Source organism: Schistocerca serialis, chromosome 3 (genome assembly GCF_023864345.2).
Source record: "Schistocerca serialis cubense isolate TAMUIC-IGC-003099 chromosome 3, iqSchSeri2.2, whole genome shotgun sequence".
Classification (NCBI taxonomy): domain Eukaryota; kingdom Metazoa; phylum Arthropoda; class Insecta; order Orthoptera; family Acrididae; genus Schistocerca; species Schistocerca serialis.
Window position 1 is genome coordinate 1,028,020,138 of NC_064640.1, and position 24,120 is coordinate 1,028,044,257.

Here is a 24,120-nt window from a genome sequence, read left to right on the forward strand (position 1 = left end):
CAATTGCATCTTTATAGATATTGTTCCAAAAACTGGAAGTGTTGGCAATTACCACAGTTTCATCAAGCACTGGTAGGGCCTTTAACATGTTGGTGACATTCTTTTGAATGTTCTATTGTTCTTCAGAGAAACTGACATCTTTTAAAGGCATTTTTCAATTTTGAGAAAAGAAAAAAAGTCACAAGAATTCAGATTAGGTGAATGATTGTGGTGGAGGTGGTGGCGGTGGGGGAGGGAGGGGAGGCTGTGGAACAACTGGAATGCCTTTTGAAGTCAAAACTTCCATGACGAAAGTGCCCCAGTGACATAGGGCACTATTTTGATGCAGCATTCACTTGCCTACAAGGTCCAGTCTCACTTGATTCACCCTTTTCCTGAGCCACTAAAGGACATCTTTGTAAAACACATGGTTGACGGTTCATCCTGGAGGAACACATTCTGTATGCACAATACTCCTACTGTCAAAAGAACAAGTCAGCATTGTTTTGATCTTTGATTTATTAATTCAAGATTTTTTTGTTCAAGGAGACATCTCAGTGTGTTATTCCTCACTTCAAAAGAATCAGGAAACCCCAGTCAAATAAATCATTATAAAAAGTATTGTAAAACTTTGAGTAGGGTAATCAAACTTTCAAAAGGCATATATTTTAGATCCAAAATCAGCCAACCCAGTAATAAAATTAAAGCAATCTGGGACATAATAAGGAGCAAGACTGGTACGAACAGTGCCAGTAAACCAGTAGACATTGTACTAAACATTGATGACAATACTGTAAGCAACCAAGAGACTATTGCGAATGCATTCAATCACTACTTCATAAGTGCTGCAGAGCAAATAGGTTGCAATGGATCCTTAGAAAGTGCCATGGATCTACTGAAGCACAGTTTTCCCATTCCAGTGAGTGAGATAAGGACATCCCCCATAACCAGATATGAGATTAAAAAAACCATTGTCTCATTAAAATGTAAGGGATCATCTGGTGTAGATAATATCTCCAGTAAGCTGCTAAAAACCTGCTCTGACCAATTAAGCAAAGTATTAGCCCATATATTTAATGCCTCTATGTACCAGGGTGTTTTCCCAGAGGGCATGAAACTTGCTATAGTGAAGCTCTCCACAAAAAGGGAGGCACAACACAAGTCTCAAACTATCGTCCAATCTCCCTCCTGTCCACTTTCGCTAAAGTCCTTGAGGAACTACTGCACTCCAGAATTGTAAGGCACCTAGAAAACTTTGGCATCATAAGTGATAGACAGTTCGGTTTCCGAAAAAGTATGTCCACAACTGAGGCCATATTTTCTTTCACAAATGATATACTGGAATCCGTAAATAATAAAATTAAGGCAGTTGGAATATTTTGTGATCTGTCCAAAGCCTTCGACTGTGTGGACCACAAAATACTCCTCAACAAAGCATGCCACTATGGGATCACTGGGGCACTGGGAAGCTGGCTAAAATCCTACCTCCAAAACAGGAAGCAGAAGGTAATTCTCAATGGGAGCAATAAAGAGGGAGAGGTAGTAGAGTCAGACTGGAGCACTGTACTCCATGGAGTACCCCAGGGATCTGTCCTTGGTCCGTTGCTGTTTCTGATATACGTAAATGACCTACCTTTTTCATGCAATACATGCAAGTTCACCATGTTTTCTGACGACACCAGCATTTTGATTAGTAACAAACAGCTCACTGATATAGAGGTTGATGCCAACAAATTACTTACAGTACTATTAACCTGGTTCCAAGTGAACTCGCTCACAGTAAACCTGAGCAAAACAAATTATATCCATTTCAGTCTTGACCACAAACTCCCCCAGGAGATTACTGTTTTAAATAACAATAATCAGATAGAAAGGGTACACTGCACCAAATTCTTAGGCCTCCACATAAACAGTAGGCTCAACTGGGACCACCATGTCCTCGAGACTGAAAAAAGGCTGTCCTCAGCAATTTTTGCCATTAGGACAATCTCACAATTTGGAGACATAAATGTAACGAAGTCCACATACTTTGCATACTTCCACTCCATTATGTGTTATGGCATCATCTTCTGGGGCAATTCACCCTCATCTAAATAAATCTTCCTCATGCAGAAAAAAGTAGTCTGTATAATGCGCAGAGTACCCCCGAGAACCTCCTGCTATACGCTCTTTAAAAAACTTGGAATACTTTCCACAACCTGCCAGTATATTTTTTCCCTAATGAGTTTCTTGGTTGACAATCCTGCCCACTATGAAACCAATGACAGCTTCCATTATCACAATACAAGAAAGAAGGCTGACCTCCACTTTGAACTAAAAAGTTTAACTTGGGTACAGAAAGGAGTGCATTACTCCAGTGTCAAAATATTTAACTTATTACCGAGCTATATAAAAAGTCTACATAGTAACAGTGCATCATTCAAAAACAATCTAAAGACATATTTAATCGAGAAAACATTTTACTCACTTGATGAATACTTCAACAGAGAAAAGTAGTCTTTGTATGTATTTATATTTACTGTTGTTTGTTTATGTTCTTTTTGTTCCTATTTGTAACCATATACTTACTGTGACAAATAGGCTTTTGCAATGTGATAAACTATGCATAATGTATTATTCCTATGACTTTATTTTAGTTCATTATTATTTTTGCAAGTCTTATGTAATTTATGTATAGTTCTGCTCTTGTAAACTAATTGATACCATGGTCTGTGTACATATATTACTCAAGTCTTTCTACATCCTAGCGTCATACGCAATACAGGATCTACGGAATTTGTAGATAAATAAAATAAATAAATTTGCTGCTTTGTCTCAGATGTGGTACTGAGTCAAATGCTTCTCCAAACTCAAGAAATACTGCATCTACCAGACTGTCTTGATCCAAAGCTTTCAGTATGTCATGTGAGAATAGTGCAAGTAGTGTTTCACATAATTGATGTTTTCAGAATCTATGCTGGTTGGCATGGAGAAGGTCATTCTGTTGAAGACATCTCATTATGGTTGAGCTCAGAATATATTCTAAGATTCTACAAAAAATCAATATCAAGTATATTGGATAGTAGTTTCATGGAACACTTCTACTGCGTGGTGTGTGATTTGTGCTTTCATCCAGATACTGGGCAACTATTTTTTTCATGGAATCTATAATAGATTATAGTTAAAAAAAGAGGCTAACTCAGCCACAAATTCAGTGTAGAATCTGACAGGGATTCCATCAGACCCTGGAGCTTTGTTCAATTTTAGGGCTTTCAGCTGTTTCTCAAAGCCACTTACACAAGTATTTATTTCACTTGACTTTTCAGTGATACAAGGATTAAACTGGAGCAATTCTCCTGGGTTTTCCTTTGTAAAGGAACACTTCAAAAATAAGTTAATCATTTCTGTATTTTATTTTATTGCCCTGAATTTCCATTTCTGTCTCATCTATAAGTGACTGGATGCTAACTTTGGTTCCACTAGCAGCCTATACATAGGAGTAGAATTTCTTTGCATTTTATGAAAGGTCATTTGTCGATTTTCTGTTGCAATAGTCATTGAAGGCTTCCCACATTGCTCTCTTGGCAGCAAAACACATTTCAATCAGCATCTCTCTATCTATAGCCTATGCTTTGTTTTACACCTATTATGCAATTGTCTCTGATTCTTTAGAAGTTTTTTTAGAGTGACTCTATACCATGGATGGTCCCTCCCAGTATGAACTGTTCTACTGGGTACATATCTATCCAGTGCATGGTCAACGATTCTTTTAAACTTGTTCCATAGTTCCTCTATGTGCTCCTTTTCTGTGCTAGAAGTTTCAAATTGCTCAATGAGATATGACACTAATGCTATTTTTATCTAATTTACAGGACATATATATCTTCCTACTTATTTTAGTTGCCCTATGTACTCTGGTAATCATTGTGTCAACTACCTCATAATCACTGATACCATTTTCAATTCAGACATCCTCAAACAGGTCAGGATCTAATATATTTCCATTCTGAGTAGTGTTTTAAATTTTCTGCTTTTAGTAGTTTTTAGAGAAGACATTTAGTAATGTTTCACAAGATGTCTTGTTACGGCCACCACTAACAAAACTGTAATTTTCCCAATTGATTGTTAGATGATTAAAGTCTCCACTGATGATTCCAGTATGATTGGGGAAATTATGTACAAACAAAGTAAGGTTTTCTCAGTTAAAAATTTTTGTCCAACACTGATACTGAGTCTTCTCCAAACAATCTCACATGCATTTTCAATTTCTGTGTTTGTGAATTTGAGCTTCTTGTCTACTCCAACAAATACACCTCTTCCATTTCCCATTAACCTGTTCTTTCAATATACACTGTAATTTTTCCCCAAAACCACACTACTATCAACTTCACTGCCCACCACACAGTTGGCTACCTGGGTAGCAGCCTCTGATGTGTAGTGCACACCTGACCTGCAGTTTTCAACCCTATGGTGCAAGTCCATGAAGTCAAAGTCTAATTTGTCACAAAACACTCAAAGTCTCTGGTTCAGTCCTTCCACTTGCCTCAGAACCAAGGGACCACTCTCACTTCTGTGGCAAATGCTGCAAATTGTGAGCTTTGTTGAAACTCTGTGTGCAAAGCTGGTATTCTCAACCTTGTCTGCCAGTCACTGGAATAATCAAAGTATGACCTCAGAGCCCAGATGACAGGCATCATTTATTCCAATGTGCACCACAATCTGCAGTTGGTTGCACTCTGTACCTTCAACAGCTGCTGGAATAGCCTCTTCAACATGTTGAATGAGGCCCTCAGATGAACTCACTGAATGCACCTGGTGTTCCTTCCTGTCCCTTTCTGCCATTTCCCTAAGGGATACCATTATTAGTCATATGTTTTAACTGTTGATGATTAATAAGCCCTACCCCTTAGCACTTGCTTTGTCTTAACACAGGACAAAGCAGACTGCCCAACAGGTGAAATGAGTGCCACTGCCTCAGTATCAGTTTCAGTGGAAGACAGCACCTTGCATCTGTTCATTAGACATGCACCCTGAGTCCTCCCTGCTCCCAGTCTATGCTGTACAGAGCAACCACTGACATGCCACTTGCAGGCAAGTGGACAGATAGTAGCAGATCCTTTACTTCCTGCAGAGGAGACAGGATCCACAGGATAGGACAGTACTTGAGACGCCTTTGGTAAATCTGGTACATGACTCCTGAGAGCTCTCTCAGCACACCGGTTCACAACAGCTTCCAGTCATTTGACAGTAATCAAGGTGGTTTCCAGCTGCTTACGAATGTCAACTAACTCATCCAATGTTTGATGCACCTTGGGTTATTAGCTGATTGTGACAATAGCTCCAGATGAGTCCCATCATGTCAGCAAAGGCTTTTATTTCTTTTTTGGACACTTCAAATAAACCACACAATTTACTGTTTCCAGTGATATAATGAAGTATGATGGTATGACATCAGCAGAAATAAGCAAAGACAAAAATCAACTCCAGCCACTGACAGTGGAAAAACAATCCAATGGAAAAGTAAGAGAATTCACATATCTGATTCCTGATGGAGAAAGGCCATGAGGCAGATCAAGATGAAGATGGAGATGTGGACTCTGAAGATTGGCATAAATGAGGACTGGTGCCAGAAACAATAGGACCAGTGGAGGAAGAAACTTGCAAGTCAGTTCAGTCCCCTGCATCTGACCATGATATTATGATGATATTATTTTTTTAAAAATCACTTTGCTGTTTGTATCTTTGAAACTGATGTCTGCCCATGGTGCCAACAGGACACCTTGTATCTTCCCACTACTGCTTTAACCTGCCTCAATGGAAAACTGTATTCAAAGTGCTATAAGCATATCTTTAAAAAGGTATAGCATTTTTCTCATCAACAGTGCCTGAAAACCACCTCTTTTATTAAATGAACCTAATTGAAAATGATGTTTTACTGTTCTTATTTCACCATTTTAATCATAGAAACAATTTATTATGGGTTTTATATCTAATAAACATGTTTTAACACCATCATAAAAGGAAGTCAGTATTATGAGCCACTGAAATATTACCAATTGCACGTTTTAGGTATCTTTCATAACACTTCTCTAAAATAACTCCATAGTTTTATAACCGATAAATTTTCTTTTCATTCATATCCAAGTAGTGAAGAATTTTTCACAAATAAATAACTTAACAAGTTCAGTGCTTTTTTTCCTTACCATACTGAAATTTGCAAACCCTCAGCTAATTATTTCCTTCTTATAATATATTTCATATTCCTGAGAGCTTCTCTCTGTGTTTGCTTGCTGAAATATGTATATTTATTGCAAGGAAAATAAAAAAAATGTCTATTGTTGTCTCTCAACTGTATCTCATTTCTTGATGCAATATCCCAACTACTGTATTGGCTTTTCAGCATCTGCAAACAGATGTGAATAAGCAATTAGGTGGCTATGTGTGTGATGCAGCACTTATGCTTCTTCAGGACAAATGGGAATTTATTGCAAGGAACATTCACTGTGAAATGAAGGTATGAAAGACTGAGTATCTATCACATTTCCGTAGTTTGAATAATAATTTAATTTGATCATGTTATTGTCTTCTGTAAAATATTACTGTGGCAGCTAAGAGTTTAAAGAGATGCTAATTTTTATTTATAAATGTGATTGAAGGAAAAATCATTATAATATGTACCCTAAATTATAGCATTACAACTGAAATATTAAACATAGGTATCAAAAACCTACTATTTCACTTGCCAAAATAATCAATAAATAGCTTTTCCATGCCTTCTTAATAATTAAGTAAAAAGCTTTTAAAAATTGGAAACAAAATAGTTAATTAAATCAACACAAAATGAGACACATGGAATGAGGAGTATATACAGAAGTGACCATTCAAAATAAACAACGAAACATGATTTTTCTAATCAAATATTTCCTCGTTACCAGTTAGGAGGAAAGAATACCACAACAAAACTGTGTTGTAAAGCAGCAGAGAGAACAAGTCACTACAAAAGAATTAATAAGAAAACAGGATAATGGTAAAAGATATACCAACTGTTTTTAGTACCCAGAGAATAGCAAGACATGAGTTCCAGATGGTCAAAATCTCTAATGTCTCACTTAAGGAAAGAATAAGGCCTTCTTCAGAGAACAATAGTGACACTTAAAGGCTCTCTAAAAATATAACAGAAATGATAAGTGTAACAAGGTTCAAAATAACATAAGAAAAGGGCAGAAGATAAGAACAGATGACTCTCATGAAAGCACACAAAGAAGGAAGCAAAAAAAATAATAATAATACAAGGGAAGAATCAAGATAATCTAGAATACTGAAAACATTAAATGAAGGGCTGCTATAAAGTCTGAGAATTATGGTGTAAGAATGCAGTGTAGTTTGAAGCTCATATGTTGCCAGACTTACTTTGTTCATTAAGTTTTTGAGTGATTCAGTTTTTCTTTTGCTACATTACACTTTTCTTTTTAAATTTTGGGCATCAACTTTATATCCTGAAGATAATATTTTGCTACTGCTTCCACAACCTTTTGGATATATTGTAATGTACAGTCTACAAGTAGTACTATAGCATATCTTTATTCTCTTTATATTTGTTGTTAAGAATCAAACCAAGCATTTTCACAGATATTCTGAATACTTTCTTAATTGTATGAATGTCATATTAAAGAGGAAAAGAAATATTCATTTAAGACATCTGTTTGGGAAAATTTAATTGCTGAGAAGCATTTCGCATCCCAGTAACATCATCAAAGATAGGGATTAAGCACTCCTGCATAAGACAAGGGAATGAATAATATGTGGCTCTGTTGAAGGAACCGTAGTTGCTTTTGCATGTAGTTATCTGAAAACCACAGAAAACATAAATGGGGTGATTTCTCAGATATTATAATCCTCTGTTCTGCTGAATGTTGATAAGTTACATTGTTTTTGCTATTATTAATCCATCTATAAGGATCTTGCTGTCAATGAGATGTTAAACTCCAATCTTCCTTCCTTTTAACTATTACTGGTGTTTAAGCGCACCCACAGATCCAAAATCCACAGCAATTAATACAGAGGTTCACAAAAAAGGCACTTTGCATGTAGCTTGTAGCAAGGCTCAATACTTTCCATGCCAGTGACTTGGTTTACAATAGTTCTTCAATCACTCACATATTGGCTAGTACACCACAGAGCCACCAGGAGAGAAACATACATGGTCCAGTCATGTTAATGTCACCACCACCTACATTCAACATCAATATGCAATAACCACTCGCAGACAGCAGGTGGCAGCACTATAAGTGGTAGGTATATAAAGCTTGGGGGAGGGGGGACACAGAAAACAGTGCAGTCATTGTCTCAAGGTGGAAACGGAGTGATTTATATGGTGTTCAAAAGGGCATGATCATTGGCTTTTGCACCAAGGATGCAAGAATTTCTGAAATGGCTAAGTTTTTTGTGTGCCACCATGGTTAAAGTACACCACGCATGGCAAAATGACATTATCCAAAACTGGTGCTGAGGCAATTGTGGTGCACCACAAGCCATAGATGACAGAGGTGCATGATGACTGCAGAGATATGTACAGGTGAACAGAGTTTCAATTGCTGAGCAACAAACAGGACAGAGGAGCCAAGGGCTGTCAACAGTGTCTCCTTAATGACTGTTAAGTGAACATTGCTGCATATGGACCTTCACAGCAAGTGCCTGGTTCATGCACCCATGCTGACTGCTGTTTCTCAGCAATGAAGGCTGAAATTTACATCCCAGTACCACAACTGGGCATCCACTGAGTGGCAGCATGTGGCCTTTTCAGACGAATCGTGTTTTATGTTCTATCAGACGGATGGCCATTTGTGTGTACAGCCGTGCAACAATTGTCGAAAGGGTTCAGGCCAGAGAAGGAAGCATTATGGTATGGCGAACATTTTCGTGGCATTCCCTACATGATCTCATCATTCTGGAGGAAACAATGGATTAACTCAAGTGTGCATTTATCCTTGGAGACAATGTCCACTCCAACATGACTTGTTCCACATCATTATGATCTATCATACAAAATCATCCATGGAACATGGAACATGTAATTGTGTAACTAACTAACTTGCATGCAGTTTGTTTTGTTCTCAGCATTATGGCATCTACCAGCAGGAAAAAGCAATGTATCACACAGCTTGCAGTTTATGTGTATGGTTTGAAGAGCACAGAGATGGGATTAGCATATTCCCCTGGCCACCAGACTCCCTGGATTTAAACTCTGTTGAAAACCTGTGAGACCACCTCAATCAAGGTGTTTGTGCCATGGATACTCAACCTTGCTGCTTGTCTGCACTGTAAAAGATGGTTATTGAAGCTTTTGACAGGTGGTCTAATTAATGTGACTGGACTGTGTGTATATAAATCTATGTTACTTCACGAGATATATGTGGGAGAAAGTAATGTGTTTCCTGATTCTTCTTTTAACACATGCTTTCAGAATTTCCTCAGTAAACTCCATTATGAGCAATGAGCTTTCTTGTAGCATCTGCCACTGGAGTTGGCTGAGCATGTATTGTAATTAGGAATAAGTGCAACATGACCAGCAGACTGAACACAACTTTATTCCATGGAAGCATAATAACTTGAACACAGTACTTAAGCAACAGTCAGCAGGAACCAATTACATACGCAAAGAACTGTAGCAATGCACATAAAGAACTGATGCCGAGCATAGCTCAGTAAGCCTTAAATAGACTGGGGCCCATGGCGGGCTCTGACAAGTGATCTGTCTCTCTCTCTCTCTCTCTCTCTCTCTCTCTCTCTCTCTCTCTCTCTCTCACACACACACACACACACACACACACACACACACACACACACACAAGTCTGAGGCGCCCTCTGTGGGCAACATAGCACTGAGGCATGTGCGACCTTTTTAAAATATGCACATGTGTCACTGCATTCCTCTTCTCTTAGGGAGATTACGAATCCTTGAGACATCCATGTTCTTCTCTTCATCTGCTGGGCTCCGGACAAGGTAGTGGGCTGCAATGGGAGCATAAAGTCTGAAGTGTTTCGGACATGGACACATTGTGTATCCACCTTCCCATGTCAAACCATATGGTAACACAGGTGCAGGGGCTGTTTCCATGCCAACCTCAGGCATCAGCTCTGGTGATGGTGCTAATGATACTGGTACCAGGAATGGGTGACAGAATCCCTGACGATGGTGCCAGAAGCAATAGAGGAACTGCTGGTTCGGCCACTGAGGATGGATGCCCTCCCCCACGTGGTAGTGAAGAACTGGCAGCAGCAAGTGATATGACGCCCAATGTGGATGGACACAGAGGCAATGATGTAACATCAGTGGGCACCTGGGCATCCATGCAAAGGTAAAGCTGATAATGGTGCCTCAGACACAGGTTGTCCTCTGTGTGAATGTTGCCCCCAGCATCTGGCGATGACAGCTGGAATCCATTTAGAGTGACATCCAACACCACGTGCTCAGAAAGCCACACCCAGCAAGACGGGGCATGGTGGCTGCTGCATTGGTTGATATCTAGGTGGAGACACAGGAGATGTAGCAGTGTCCTTAGCTGGCATCCATGGAGTAGCTCTGCTGGGCTCTTCTCGCCAAACGGCATGAAACGGTATGAGGAGAGAAACCAGTCTAGGGCATCATCGGACAAAGAGCTGGCAATATATTTTCTCATCTGAGTTTTGAACATTTGCATGAGGTGTTTGACCTTGCTGTTAGATTGTGAATGGAACAGCAGGGGAGGGTGGGGAAGGATGTGGCAGATACCACAGTTATCACAAAATGCTGCAAACTCTTGCAATGAAAATTGTGGACCATTTTCAGACACTAACATCATGGGCAAGCCTTCAAGTGAAAAAATTTTGGACAAGGCTGTGATGGCAGATATGGATACATAATGAACAGCATATGGAAAACAAGAATATGCGTCAATGACCAACAGCCAACAAGTGTTGGGAAATGGGCAAGCATAATCCACACTGTGAACAGGAGTGAACCAGGTGGGTAATGTCACCATCAAAGGCAGGCCAAAACACATGTTGACGGGCTAACACTTTTTTGCATGATACACCTCAATGATATGCATAAACAGAGAACCTCCAAATGAAGCACTGAGAGGCTCACTATTAGATAAGCTGCATGATTCATGTCTAAAAGCAGAACACCATCCACAACATAGAATTGATGTCAAAAGATGCAATAATTATGCAGGGGATCAGACACATGAGAAGGTGATGAATCTGACCAACCATGTTGCACAAATGTTATGATCTTCTACAGAATAGGAAATGAAGATACAGCCTTCACAATCAGAGTGCTAGTTACAGGATGGTGAAAACCATCAACCACCTGCTTTGCTGCAACATCAATATGGAAACAAAGTAATTCCTCCTCATCATATCCTGGGTCCGGCCTGACTGGCAGGTGGGACAAAGCATCAGAATTTGCGTGTTGATTAATAGGACAGAAATTAATCTCATAGTCGCAGTGTGAAAGGAAAAGAGCCCAGTGTTGAATGTGATGTATCACTTTATCTGGTAATGATGAAGAAGGACTGAATAAGGAAATCAATGGTTTGTGATCAGTGACCAGGTGGTATTTGGTACCATAGAGTAAAACATGGAACTTCTTCACAGCATATACAATGGCCAAAGCTTCCTTTTCTATCTGAGAGTATCCAAATTGAGCATGAGTCAGTATTTTTGAGGCATTAGCAGTATGCTGCTTGGAACCAGTATGCTGCTTGGAACCAGTACCGCCCCCAATTCGTACTGTGAAGCATCCATCGCAAGGACCAAATAGAGGCTTGGTTGGCACGTCACTAAGCAGGGTGCAGACTGTAACATGGTCTTAAGGTGGAAAACACAGTTTCACAAGCCACCAACCAGCAAAACAGAGGCCAATTGCACAGCAACACATGTAAAGGCTGGATGATTGTCACTGCCTCAGGCAAAAGATTATGGAAGTAGGCAACTTTGCCTAGAAAAATCTGAAGTTCTTTGAGTGACATAGGGTGTGGCAGCAACACAATAGCAGAAACATGTTGATGCAGGGGTCTGAGACCCTCATGAGAAACTTCAAACACAAGATAAATGATAAAAGTTTGAGAACATTGACATTTTTCTAAATTACACTTCAATCTGGCTGCTTGGAGCACAGAAAAAAGAGCACAGAGATTTTGTAAAAGTTCCTCATTGGAGGTACCAGAAACTACAATGTCATCTAAGAAGTTGCACAAGCTGGCACAGATGCTGTAAGTTGTTCCAAGTTGTTAATATAAAAATGCACATTGATAATTATAAAACCAACTCAGATCTTCATTCCTACAATACCAGAATGTGCAATGATATCCACATAAAAAGAGTAAACAAGGCTTTAACACAAAACAAACCAACATTCAGGGCACTATTTTGTACAACAAACTTCCAACTCAGCTAAAAGAAATAAAAACATTGTCTACATTCAAGGAAGCCATATTTAAATTCTTAATGACCAACTGTTATTGTAGCATAAATGAATATCTGCAGTAACCTTGTGGCAAGTAACTACATTTATTTACTATATGTTAATAGTACCATAAATCAAATGCTTGCCACAGCCTCAATGTTAGTTTTTCTGAACAAAAGTGTTAAATCAATTATTTACATGTAACGTATTACATGTAAAAGGCCCCAAACAAAAGTGTTAAATAAATTATTTACTTCTAATGTATTTCATGTAAAAGATCCTTCTCCTACTTTTATATTATTAAAGTAATCAAAGTTGTATTGCCCGAAAATATTGTGATGGGTACAATGAACCATTGTATTATGTAGGAAACTGTACACCCTTATCTTACTTTTGTTATACTATGTTCTTTGGAGAAATTCATACAATGTACATTGTCACTGGATGAATAAACTACTACTACTACTACTACTACTACTACCACCACCACCACTACTACTACTACTACTACTACTACTACTACTACTAAAAATGTTGAAACATAGTGGAAGCACTGGTGACACCAAAAGGCAACTGCAAGTATTCGTACAGTCCAAAAGGGGTATTGACAATTAACATACTTTGCAACTCCATACCTGAAGAGAGTTTTAAATAGGCATCCGACAAGTCAATTTTTGAGAAATTTTGACCACCTTATAGCTTTGCAAAGAGTTTGTCTGTGTGTGGTATGGGGTATTTATCCACTATAGATTGTGCATTCACAGAAACTTTAAAACCACCACAGAAATATAATTGGGCTATTGGTTACTTTACTATAACTAAGGGGGTAGACCATTCACTTGATGCAATAGGCCAATGAATGCTGGATTCCATGAGGCAATCTAATTCATCTTTGACTTGTTCCTGGAGTGCCACTGGAACCCAATGGGCCCAGAAAAAACAAGGCTGAGAAGAGGGTTTCATAGTAATGTGCATTTGAAAATTATTGGCACAACCCAATCCATGAGAGAATAAAGAGGAAAACTAAGAACATACGAGGGCCGTTCAGAAAGTAACCTCCGGTTGATTTAAAAAAATACACCAAGTTAAATAAAAATATTTTAATATATACATCTTACAACAACATCTTTGCACTATTTTTCTACATAGTCTCCATAGCGATTGAGGCACTTATCGTATCTCTTCACAAGCTTTGAAATTCCTTCTGTATAAAAATCACCCGCTTGTGCCTGGAGCCAGCCTGTGACCGCATCTTTGAGCTCTTCGTCGTCATCAAACCGCTGTGACCCGAGCCATTTCTTCAAATGCATGAAGAGGCGATAATCACTTGGCGCCAGGTCTGGGCTGTAAGGTGGATGGTTGATAACGTCCCACTTGAAGGACTCAAGAAGGGCCGTTGTTCTGCGAGCAGAGTGAGGACGGGCGTTATCGTGCAAAAAAATGATACCGGAAGTCAGCATACCACGGCGTTTGTTCTGTATAGCCCGTCGTAACTTTTTTATTGTTTCACAGTACACGTCTTGATTAATGGTCGTACCATGTTCCATGAATTCAACCAACAACATCCCTTTGGCATCCCAAAACACCGTTGTCATCAGTTTTCTGGCAGAAAAATCTTGCGAGGCTTTTCTTGGTTTGGTAGGCGAATTTGAATGTGCCCACATCTTTGATTGTTCTTTTGTCTCAGGGTTCACGTACTTAATCCAGGTTTCGTCACCGGTCATGATTCTGTTTAACAATGGTTCTCCTTCGTCCTCATAATGTGACAGAAAGTCTAATGCAGAGGCCATTCTTTGAGTTTTGTGGTGGTCGGTAAGAATTTTGGGCACCCATCGTGCACAGAACTTACGGTAACCCAATCTTGCTGTCACTATCTCGTACAAGAGAGTCTTAGAAATCTGTGGAAAACCAGTAGACAACTCTGACATTGAGAAACGTCGATTTTCACGAACTTTTGCATCAACTGTCTGAACGAGTTCGTCAGTCACCAATGATGGTCTACCACTCCTCTCTTCATCATGAACGTTTTCTCGTCCACTTTTAAATAAACGTACCCATTCACGGACAACTCCTTCACTCATAACTCTCGGTCCGTACACGGCACAAAGCTTATGATGAATAGCTGCTGCAGAATATCCTTTGGCTGTAAAAAACCTTATGACAGCACGCACTTCACATTTGGCAGGGTTTTCTATTGCAGCACACATTTCAAACTGCCACAAAAACTAAACTAGCGCAGGTACGATGTTCACTCGACCACAGCTTGATGCCGACTGACCTGTTGAGTGCGTGAACGCACAGATGGCGTCGCTGCTTCCCCCACAACCCGCACTGTGACCAATCGGAGGTTACTTTCTGAACCGCCCTCGTAATTAATCCAACTGTGTATATGGTATTTATTCAGAGACTAAATTCATTTCATCTAAAGTGGCAAAACCAAACAACTTAAAAGCATCTGATCCAAAAGGGCTCCCTGTATGTGTGTTATCTACAACAAGAAATGTAAGTGACTGGACTACTGACTTGTAGGTCACTGGGACAGAGAACTGGCCAAGAATAGGAATACTCTGCTTGTTGTAATTCACTAATTGGAATGACACAGGGGGAAGTGCAGGGTCCATATAAGTTTGTGAGTTTAAGGAGGTTACCACACCTCCTGTATCCACTTGCATGTGGAGAACTTTACAGAAAAGCTTGTTTGGTGCGACAGAAATAGTCATACAATGTTTACATCCATGTCCCTATCAGGATCACTGTGCCGAATTTTTGCATTACAAACAGAAGCAATGTGACCCTTTTTATTGCAATTATGAGAGGTTGCCCTGAGTTTTGAGCAATCTGTGCACTCCTGGTTAATGAAACAATAAGGGCAGGCTGGGAGTGTGGAATGCATACATTGCTGTTTATTGGCCTGTTTACAATAGACAATATTTTTATTCATTCTTCATTACTAGATGGGCATTCCGTTAGCAAAAGCGTGAGTGGCCTTTCAGACCATGATGCACAAATTTTAATACTAAAAGGCTTTTTTACTCAAACCAATGTCATATTTAATTACAAACTACATAAGAAAGTTAATCCAACAGCAATAGAGAGTTTTTTAAACCTTGTCAAGGAACAAGAGTGGCAGGATGTTTACAGTGCTGATAACATCGATGATAAATACAATGTTTTCCTTAACACATTTCTCATGCTTTTTGAGAGTTGCTTTCCATTAGAACATTCTAAATGGGGTACTAGCAGTGATGGGCAGCCTGGGTGGCTGACTTGTGGGATATGGATATCATGTAGAACAAAGCGGGAATTATATCAAAATGTTAGAAGTAGTCACAATCAAGCTACAGTAGCCCATTACAAACAGTATTGTAAGTTGCTTAAAAATGTTATCAGGAAGGCAAAGAGTATGTGTATGCAAATAGAATAGCTAATTCACAGGATAAAATTAAGACCATATGGTCTGTTGTGAAGGAAATGTCTGGCCAGCAGCACAAGGTCAACGATATAAAGTCAGTTCGAAGTAAAAATATTTCTGTTACTGATAAATCAGATATATGTACAGCATTTAACAATCATTTTCTGAGCATTGCTGGTGAATTAAATAAAAATTTAGCTTCTGCAGGAAATAACTTTCTTGGCAAATGCCTTTCCGAGATTGATGTCTGAAATACTCCTCTGTGATACAGGCAAGAGGGAGATCGAGTCAATAATCAAATCACTGAAGACTAAGGACTCTCATGGTTATGATGGAGTGTCTATCAGAGTATTAAAGTACTGTGGTGCACATGTTAACTCTGTATTTAGCCATATTTGAATTTTTCCTTTAGGAATGGTCAGTTTCCTGAGCATTTAAAGTACTCAGTAGTAAAGCCGCTTTATAAAAAGGGAAAGGGATAACGTAGATAATTTTAGACCAATCTCTATGCCATCACTGTTTGCAAAAGTTATTGAAAAGGCTATGTATGTAAGGATAATTGATCATTTTATATCACATGATTTGCTATCAAATGTACAGTTTGGCTTTAGAAGTCGTTTCACAACTGAAAATGCTATAAAATGCTATATTCTCTTTTCCCTGTGAGGTACTGGATGGGCTAAACAAATGGTTTTGAACGCTTGGCATATTTTTTGAGTTAACTAAGACATTTGGTTGTGTTGATCACAAAATATTGCTCCGGAAGTTGGACCATTACGGAATACAGGGAGTAGCTCACAATTGGTTCTCCTCTTACTTTTTCAACAGGCAGTAAAAGGTCATTATTCACAATGTTGATAATGGCTGTGATGTGGGGTCTGAGTGGGGTACTGTCAAGTGGGGGGTGCCCCAGGGATCAGTGTTTGGGCCACTCCTGTTCCTTATTTATATAAATGATATGCCCTCTAGTATTATGGGTAACTCTAAAATATTTCTGTTTGCTGATGACACTAGCTTGGTAGTAAAGGATGTTGTGTGCAACATTGGCTCAGTTTCAAATAGTGCAGTAAATGACCTCAGTTCATGGCTTGTAGAAAATAAACTAATGCTAAATCACAGTAAGGCTCAGTTTTTACAGTTTCTAACACACAATTCAACAAAACCTGACATTTTAATATCACAGAACTTGCATATGATTAGTGAAACTGAACAGTTCAAATTTCCAGGTGTTCAGATAGATAGTAAGCTGTGGTGGAAAGCCCATGTTCAGGATCTTGTTCAAAGACTTAATACTGCCATTTTTGCTATTCAAATGGTATCAGAAGTGAGTGATCGTTCGACACGAAAATTAGTCTACTTTGCTTATTTTCATTCACTTATGTCATATGGTATTATGTTTTGAGGTAACTCTTCCCATTCTAGAAGGATATTTTTGGCTCAGAAATGGGCCGTTCGGGCAATAAGTGGTGTGAGATCATGAACCTCTTGTCAACCTCTGTCCACGAGTCTGGGTATTTTATACATTGGCGTCCCAATACGTATATTCCTTATTGTCGTTTCTTGTTACCAATATTAGTTTATTCCCAAGAATAAGCAACTTTCACTTGGTTAATACTTAGCAGAAATCAAACCTGCATTTGGATCAGACTTCCATAACTCTTGTGCAAAAACATGTGCAGTATACTGCTGCATCCATTTTCAATAAGCTGCCACTCGAATTCAAAAATCTTAGCAGTAATCCACGCATTTTCAAATCGAAACTGAAGAGTTTCCTCGTGGGTCACTCCTTCTATTCTGTTGAGGAGTCCCTTGAAAAATTAAGCTGATTTTTATTGTATTGCTGACAGCAGTTACTTAAACTTATGGACTGACTTTTTTAAGGTTCATGAACATTTATTTTTATCTATTATTACGTTTATGTTGTATTGCATGTACTGACATGTTCCATGACCTTGGAGATTTGCTCCTCAATTTGGTCCTACAGAACTTGACGAGTAAATAAAATAAAACTAAAAACTTTGCTGGTGTGACTGCTACTGACAGTGAGGCCAGCCATCTTGATGCTGTGACTGTGTGCTGCAACCATGTCTTCTCCCTGTGAACTATCTGAAGCTTGGTGTGAAGGAGAGGGTTGGATTGCTGATACCTCACACCATGATTCAATTTGGTTACCTGCAGCTTATGACACCTTAAACGAATGTGCAATAGCTAAAACCTTGGAGAGGGATGGATTTTCATGCTGGAGGGCATGCTCTCAACCCTCACAATCCAGAGCTAAACACATCTCTCACCATTTGGTCAGTATACAGCTCTTTACATAAACTGGACACAAAATGACAATGATCACTTAACCCATGGAGTTCAGCCATCCATGGTCAATAGGAATGATGTCATTGCTTCCTACAGAGGTAAAACTCAATGCAGGATGCAATAACATGGGTGTGCTTACAGTAGTACTTTGAAAGAAGTTCACACATTTAGTCAATTTTAAAGAAGATGGACCCTGCAAAGGGGTGAGTTGACATAGGACTTGATACATTCTTGGCGATAACCATGAAAGGAACAAGGCATGACAAAAAATAGTGTCACCAATCCCAAAAGCTTGAAAGTGTTGTTGCAGACATTTGTCGTATGTGTCTCAATCCTCAACAGATTCATTGTACATAGAAAAGGGAGGCAGATAAACCTTGGGGGTCATGGAGGGAAAATCAGCAGGCAACACAGATGAAGGAGCATGCTGTCTGGAAAAGTAGAAGCCAATGATTGAAGCACCTGAGTTTGACTGTCCAGCACCTATGATTGGCGGTGCAACACCATGGTGAATGATTCTTGCTGTTTGACCAACCAGCGTAAAATGTCCTCCATAACATCATCAGCCATTGTGAGAATAAACAGAGGACCAACCAGAGTAGAAATTTGCATGGAGAAGAGAACCACACTCGTCAGAAATTGTGTTGCAATTAGGTATAAGCACAACACAACCAGTAGACTGAACACAACTTTATTCCACAGAAGCATTAAGAACTTGAACACAGTACTTAAGAAACATTCAGCAGAAACCTATTATAGACACAAAGTGGAGTAGCAATACACATAGAGAACTGAGGTCAAGAGCAGCTCAGCTAGCCTTAGACAGACTGGGGCCCATGGTGAGCACTGACAGTGATTCTCTCTCTCTCTCTCTCTCTCTCTCTCTCTCTCTCTCTCTCTCTCTCTGTCTCCCTCTGTCTCCCTCTGTCTCCCCCCCCCCTCCCCTCTCTAAACACACACACACACACACACACACACACACACACACACACACACACACACACACACACACACACACAAATAGTCTGAGGCACTCTCTGTGGACGACATAGCACTGCTGCACATGCAGCCTTTTTAAAGAATGTGCACACATCACTACACATTCCCACGACATTCATGTGGTGATTAAATATGAATTCTTCCTTGAATCTTCTCTAATCTCCTTATTTATTCTATATGATAAGATTCATACATCCAAGAAGCAGTTACTTTTGGGTTATGTAGACTGCCTTATTTATGCATGAACTACATTTCCTCAGGATACTTTGAATGACTGTCTGGCATTTAGTTTTCCCATAACTAGTGTTATATGATTGTTCTACATTAAACCAGTTAAAGAAAACTGAACAGTTTGGAACCAAGAACAATGGCACCCAGCCTGCTCATTAAAAGTTTTTTTATCATCTGTCCTCTTGCAGGTAAGGTTCCAGATCTGAAAAATCTTAATTTCAGTCCTCTATCTGCAGATCAAGTAGCTCTGGTGGACCACAATTCATTAACCTTGGCCACGGAAATAAACCGCCAAAGAAATATACCAGTTTTTATGTTAGACATTATATACTTACTGAGAAAGGAAAATATTGACAGAATGTTGGCATCAACATTATGGGACTGCTTCCAACAGACTGCAACAGCTTCATAGGACTTCTTCCAGTAGGAGTGATGGTTAGAGCTCATCATCTAATTGAAACAAATATAAATGTACAAAATGGAAAATCACATTAAAGAACTAAAAAATTGGAGGCATACTTATTGCCCTGTTATCACCTTCAGGAGGCAAGAATTTTAGTACTGCTGATACACTCATAAAAGTAGACCCACATGAGACAATCCTGGCTATTGGAATTAACTGGTGGGTTCCCATCTTGGAGTCTGAGTCACTGGCCCTTTCTCTTTCTCCTTTCCCAACCTATTCCTCTCTCTTCTCCAAACTGAAAGGTATGATACAGCTAGTGCTATGTACTTTTCATGTGTAGCTGTAGGCAGGACTAAAAATTTAACCATTTAAACTAAGTATAAACCAGTAACCATGCATTCAATTTTATAGTTGACACAGAGGAAATTGAAGAAGTATTGTAGAAGAAATCAACTCAAAGTAATTGAAAAATCATCTCTGGATTTATGTGAAATAATTTAACACATTGATAGCCGCGAGGCTACCACCAGCCACAACAGACACTTAACACCTGCTGCCACGGCCTGGTGGTTAAACATTCATCACTATGCATATGGTAGTGAGCATTTTAAGGAAATTACAGAAAATTTTGATCAGAATGTCTGATCAGGCCTTTGCTCCTCCAGTATATTGACAACAGTGTAGCTTATAGACACTATTAAAAAGGGGACGTGTGGAATGGAACAATGTGGTAACACATTACTACAGGCTTTTGTGATTATTTTACAAGTATACTGGAAGTTTTCCTTACTCACTCTCAGCTCAAGTTATTTTCATAATAAATGACTAAAATGAAAAGGAAAAGTTCTTTAAGGAGAATGTGTTTCAGAACTTGCTGCATATGATTAAACACTAATTGTTGTTTAGGATTTTTCTGTATGTGGGGTGTATTTCATAATAGTCAGGATATATAGAGGGAATAAAGTACTACTGATATACAGTGAAATAATTTTCTGATTATACATAACACAGATTGAAAATGTGTTTTAATAATTGAAAATAGTTCTACATTAGATATTTCTGTCATAGGAATGATAACAAGCTTATGAATCTGTGATTCTGATTTGTATGGATCCAATTTAAATTACTTACTAAAGCATGTCAGTTATAGACCTTATAGTCTTCTTTTTGTCACTATAATCACCATGAATCAGCTGCATAGTGGTCATCAGGCAGAATATTGCATATTTGAGCCTGTCTGTTGTAATAATGGAATACATATGAATTAATAATGGAATAAATATGAAAGCTAAATTCACAGTGTTCAGACTACAGACAGACACACTTTCGTTAGTACTAAAGTGACTCCTGAAATTCATGCTTCAGAAATAGAGCATGTTTGGTAATAATATTTGAAAATCAGAATACTTCTCATTTTTAACCTTAATAAAATGGGAACCCTATGTTTTCTTTTATTTATTTTCAATTGTGTCTAGTACATCATTCACTGGACTCAAGAATTTGGCAAATTTATTTTATTTAACTTTGTGGCCAGAGCCTCTTTCCTGTCACCACAGTTGTTAGTTACCTAAGGGAGGGAAATCATGTGTGCCACCTGCCAGCTAATTGTGGAAACTTTGTTCTGTGTGTGATCATATCTTAAGTGTTTGTGTACCTTACTTTCTGAGGTGGAAAGTTGGGACCAGCCCAGCATTTGCTTAAACAAACATGGAAAAATTGCCTAAAAATAACACTCATGGTGGCTGGTGCATCAACTATGGCCATTAATGTGCCCCACAGATTCAATCCTGGTCTCGCTAAGCTTCCTGTCTCACAAACTAGCATGCTATACCTTACATTATATGAGCAGGTCAAAATGGGAATCCTGTCAACTTATATTAAATATTGGTCTTGCCTACATTTACTGAAATCAATTTGGCCAACATGAGACAGATTTCAAGCAGTATCAGCCAGGCCATTTTAATCTATGACTCTTCCTTATTAAATAAAAATTTTATTCCAAAATTACATATATTGTTTCTAGAGGTATGGTGTATTTTTTGCAGAAAAAGTTTGCAGATATAGCCACCTTTATAGAACTTCTGGGTGCGCAGAATAATTATAACATGCAAAAGATCAAGGAGATTTTCTACAAGAGTAAGTATATATCATTTCCTCTAGTAATTGTCCATTGAAGATTGTAAAATGAAATTTAACTTATGACCTATAGAAGTAATATTATATCAAAATACACACATCAAAAAAAGTTTTGCATCACCCCGGTTCCCAGAACACCTCAAGATAGACATTAACTGTGGATATTGTATCACAGACATAGTCCCTTTGACTATTCAGAGATGTCACTAAACCCACCCAAAGGTGTAAACAACCATGCATGAGCAGCGCCTATTAGATGGAGGGGGTCTGACAGCCGATCAGTTCCAGTTATTTCACCAGTAAGAGGTATTCGGCTCGTGTTGTCTGTAGTTCAAACATGCCTAGACAGTCAATACCACAGTTCAATTGCATCCACATTGTTACTTTGTGACAGGAATGGCTTGCAACAAGGGAAGTGTCCAGGCATCTCAGAATAAACCAAAGCGATTTTTTTTTGCACATGGAGGGGATCAGAAAGACAGGAACTGTTGATGACATGTCTCGTTTAGGCCACCCAAGGGCTACTACTGCAGTGGATGACCACTACCTATGGATTATGGCTCGGAGGAACCCTGAAAGCTACACCACCATATTGAATAATGCTTTTTGTGCAACCCCAGGACATCATGTTATGACTCAAACTGTGTGCAATAGGCTGCATGATGTGTAACTTCGCTCCCGTTGTCATGATGAGGTCAATCTTTGCAACCACAACACCATGCAGTGCAGTACAGATAGGCCCAGCAACATGCCGAATGGACTGCTCAGGATTGGCATCATGTTCCCTTCACCAATGAGTGTCGCATATGCCTTGAACCTGATAATTGTCGGGGACGTGTTTGGAGGCAACCCGCTGTCCAGTGAGTGCAGCAAGGTAGAGGTTCCCTGCTGTTTTGTGGAGAAATTATGTGGGGCCAATGTACGCCACTGGTGGTCATTCAAGGCACAATAACAGGTGTATGATACGTGAGTGCCATCCTCCGACCAAAGGTGCAACCTTACAATGAGCATATTGGCAAGGCATTCATCTTCACGGATGACAATTTGTGCTCCCATCATGCACGTCTTGTGAATTACTTCCTTCAGCATAAAGACATTGCTCAACTAGAGTGGCCAGCATGTTCTCCAGACTCTATCGAACATGCCTGGGATAGATTGAAAAGGGCTGTTTATGGACGACGTGACCCACCAACTACTCTGAGAGATCTACGCTGCATCACTGTTGAGTGGAACAATCTGGACCAACAGTGCCTTGATGAACTTGTGGATAGTATGCCATGATGAATACAGACATGCATCAGTGCAAGAGGACGTGCTACTGAGTATTAGAGGTACCGGTGTGTACAGCAATATGGACCACCACCTCTGAAGGTCTCACTGTATGGTGGTACAACATGCAATGTATGTTTCTCATGAGCAATAAAAAGGGCAGAAATGATGTCTATGTTGATCTCCATTCCAATTTTCTGTACAGGTTCTGGAACTCTCGGAACCAAGGTGATGCAAAACTGTTTTTGATGTGTGTAATTGTACCATATGAGTTTATAGTAAGCTGACTTTGTAATTCCTGAGTTAATGCATAACAATTATTAGTGTTGCTTGACATAAGCAACACATTTCATACCCTGTTTGATTTCTTAAAAAGTGAAGCAGAATCACTTAAGTCATTAAGGGTTTAGGATGTCTTATGTGCATTGTATGTGATGATAATGTGTGTATGAATCAGTTTCAGATTATATCTCTACAATACATTCTAAAATAATATATTGAGTTGTGATGTTTTATAACTTCAGAATAAATGTCCGATTTCATAAAATTTAGAAATTGCAGCATAAACCATTCAGTGTTCTTGCAAGGTGCTCCACACTAAGGGCATATTTATATATCAAAAAATAGCTTTATATATTTTTTACTGCTTTGTGAACACAAGCGATCATCAGTGCAACATAATGATGCAAGAACTTTCTTGCATGACCACCACAAGAGACTTTCAACAGAATGGCAGAAAACAACTGACAACTAATGTAAACAAAAACAAATATAATAAAACAAGAACAAATATAATCCAAATGTGAATCCAAAGAAGAACCTGTCAGATCAAAATCAGTAATGGCACTATTTATGTAAATAAATGGCATTATTCAATGTGGCTGGTTGCTGTTTTCTTCTTTGTTAGAATCAACTTTTATTTTATACTAAGCTATGGTCTTAAAATGT

General features: G+C 38.9%; 1 protein-coding gene across 1 annotated transcript in view; it reads left to right on the top strand.

The window, feature by feature from the left end:
• LOC126471375 (annexin A3-like) overlaps window positions 1-24,120 on the top strand; it is a 267,681-nt gene that overhangs the window by 166,234 nt on the left and 77,327 nt on the right. The window contains exon 3 of the mRNA XM_050099496.1: window positions 21,813-21,903. Coding sequence (XP_049955453.1) covers window positions 21,813-21,903 — 91 coding nt within the window. The remainder of the gene's footprint in view (window positions 1-21,812; window positions 21,904-24,120) is intronic.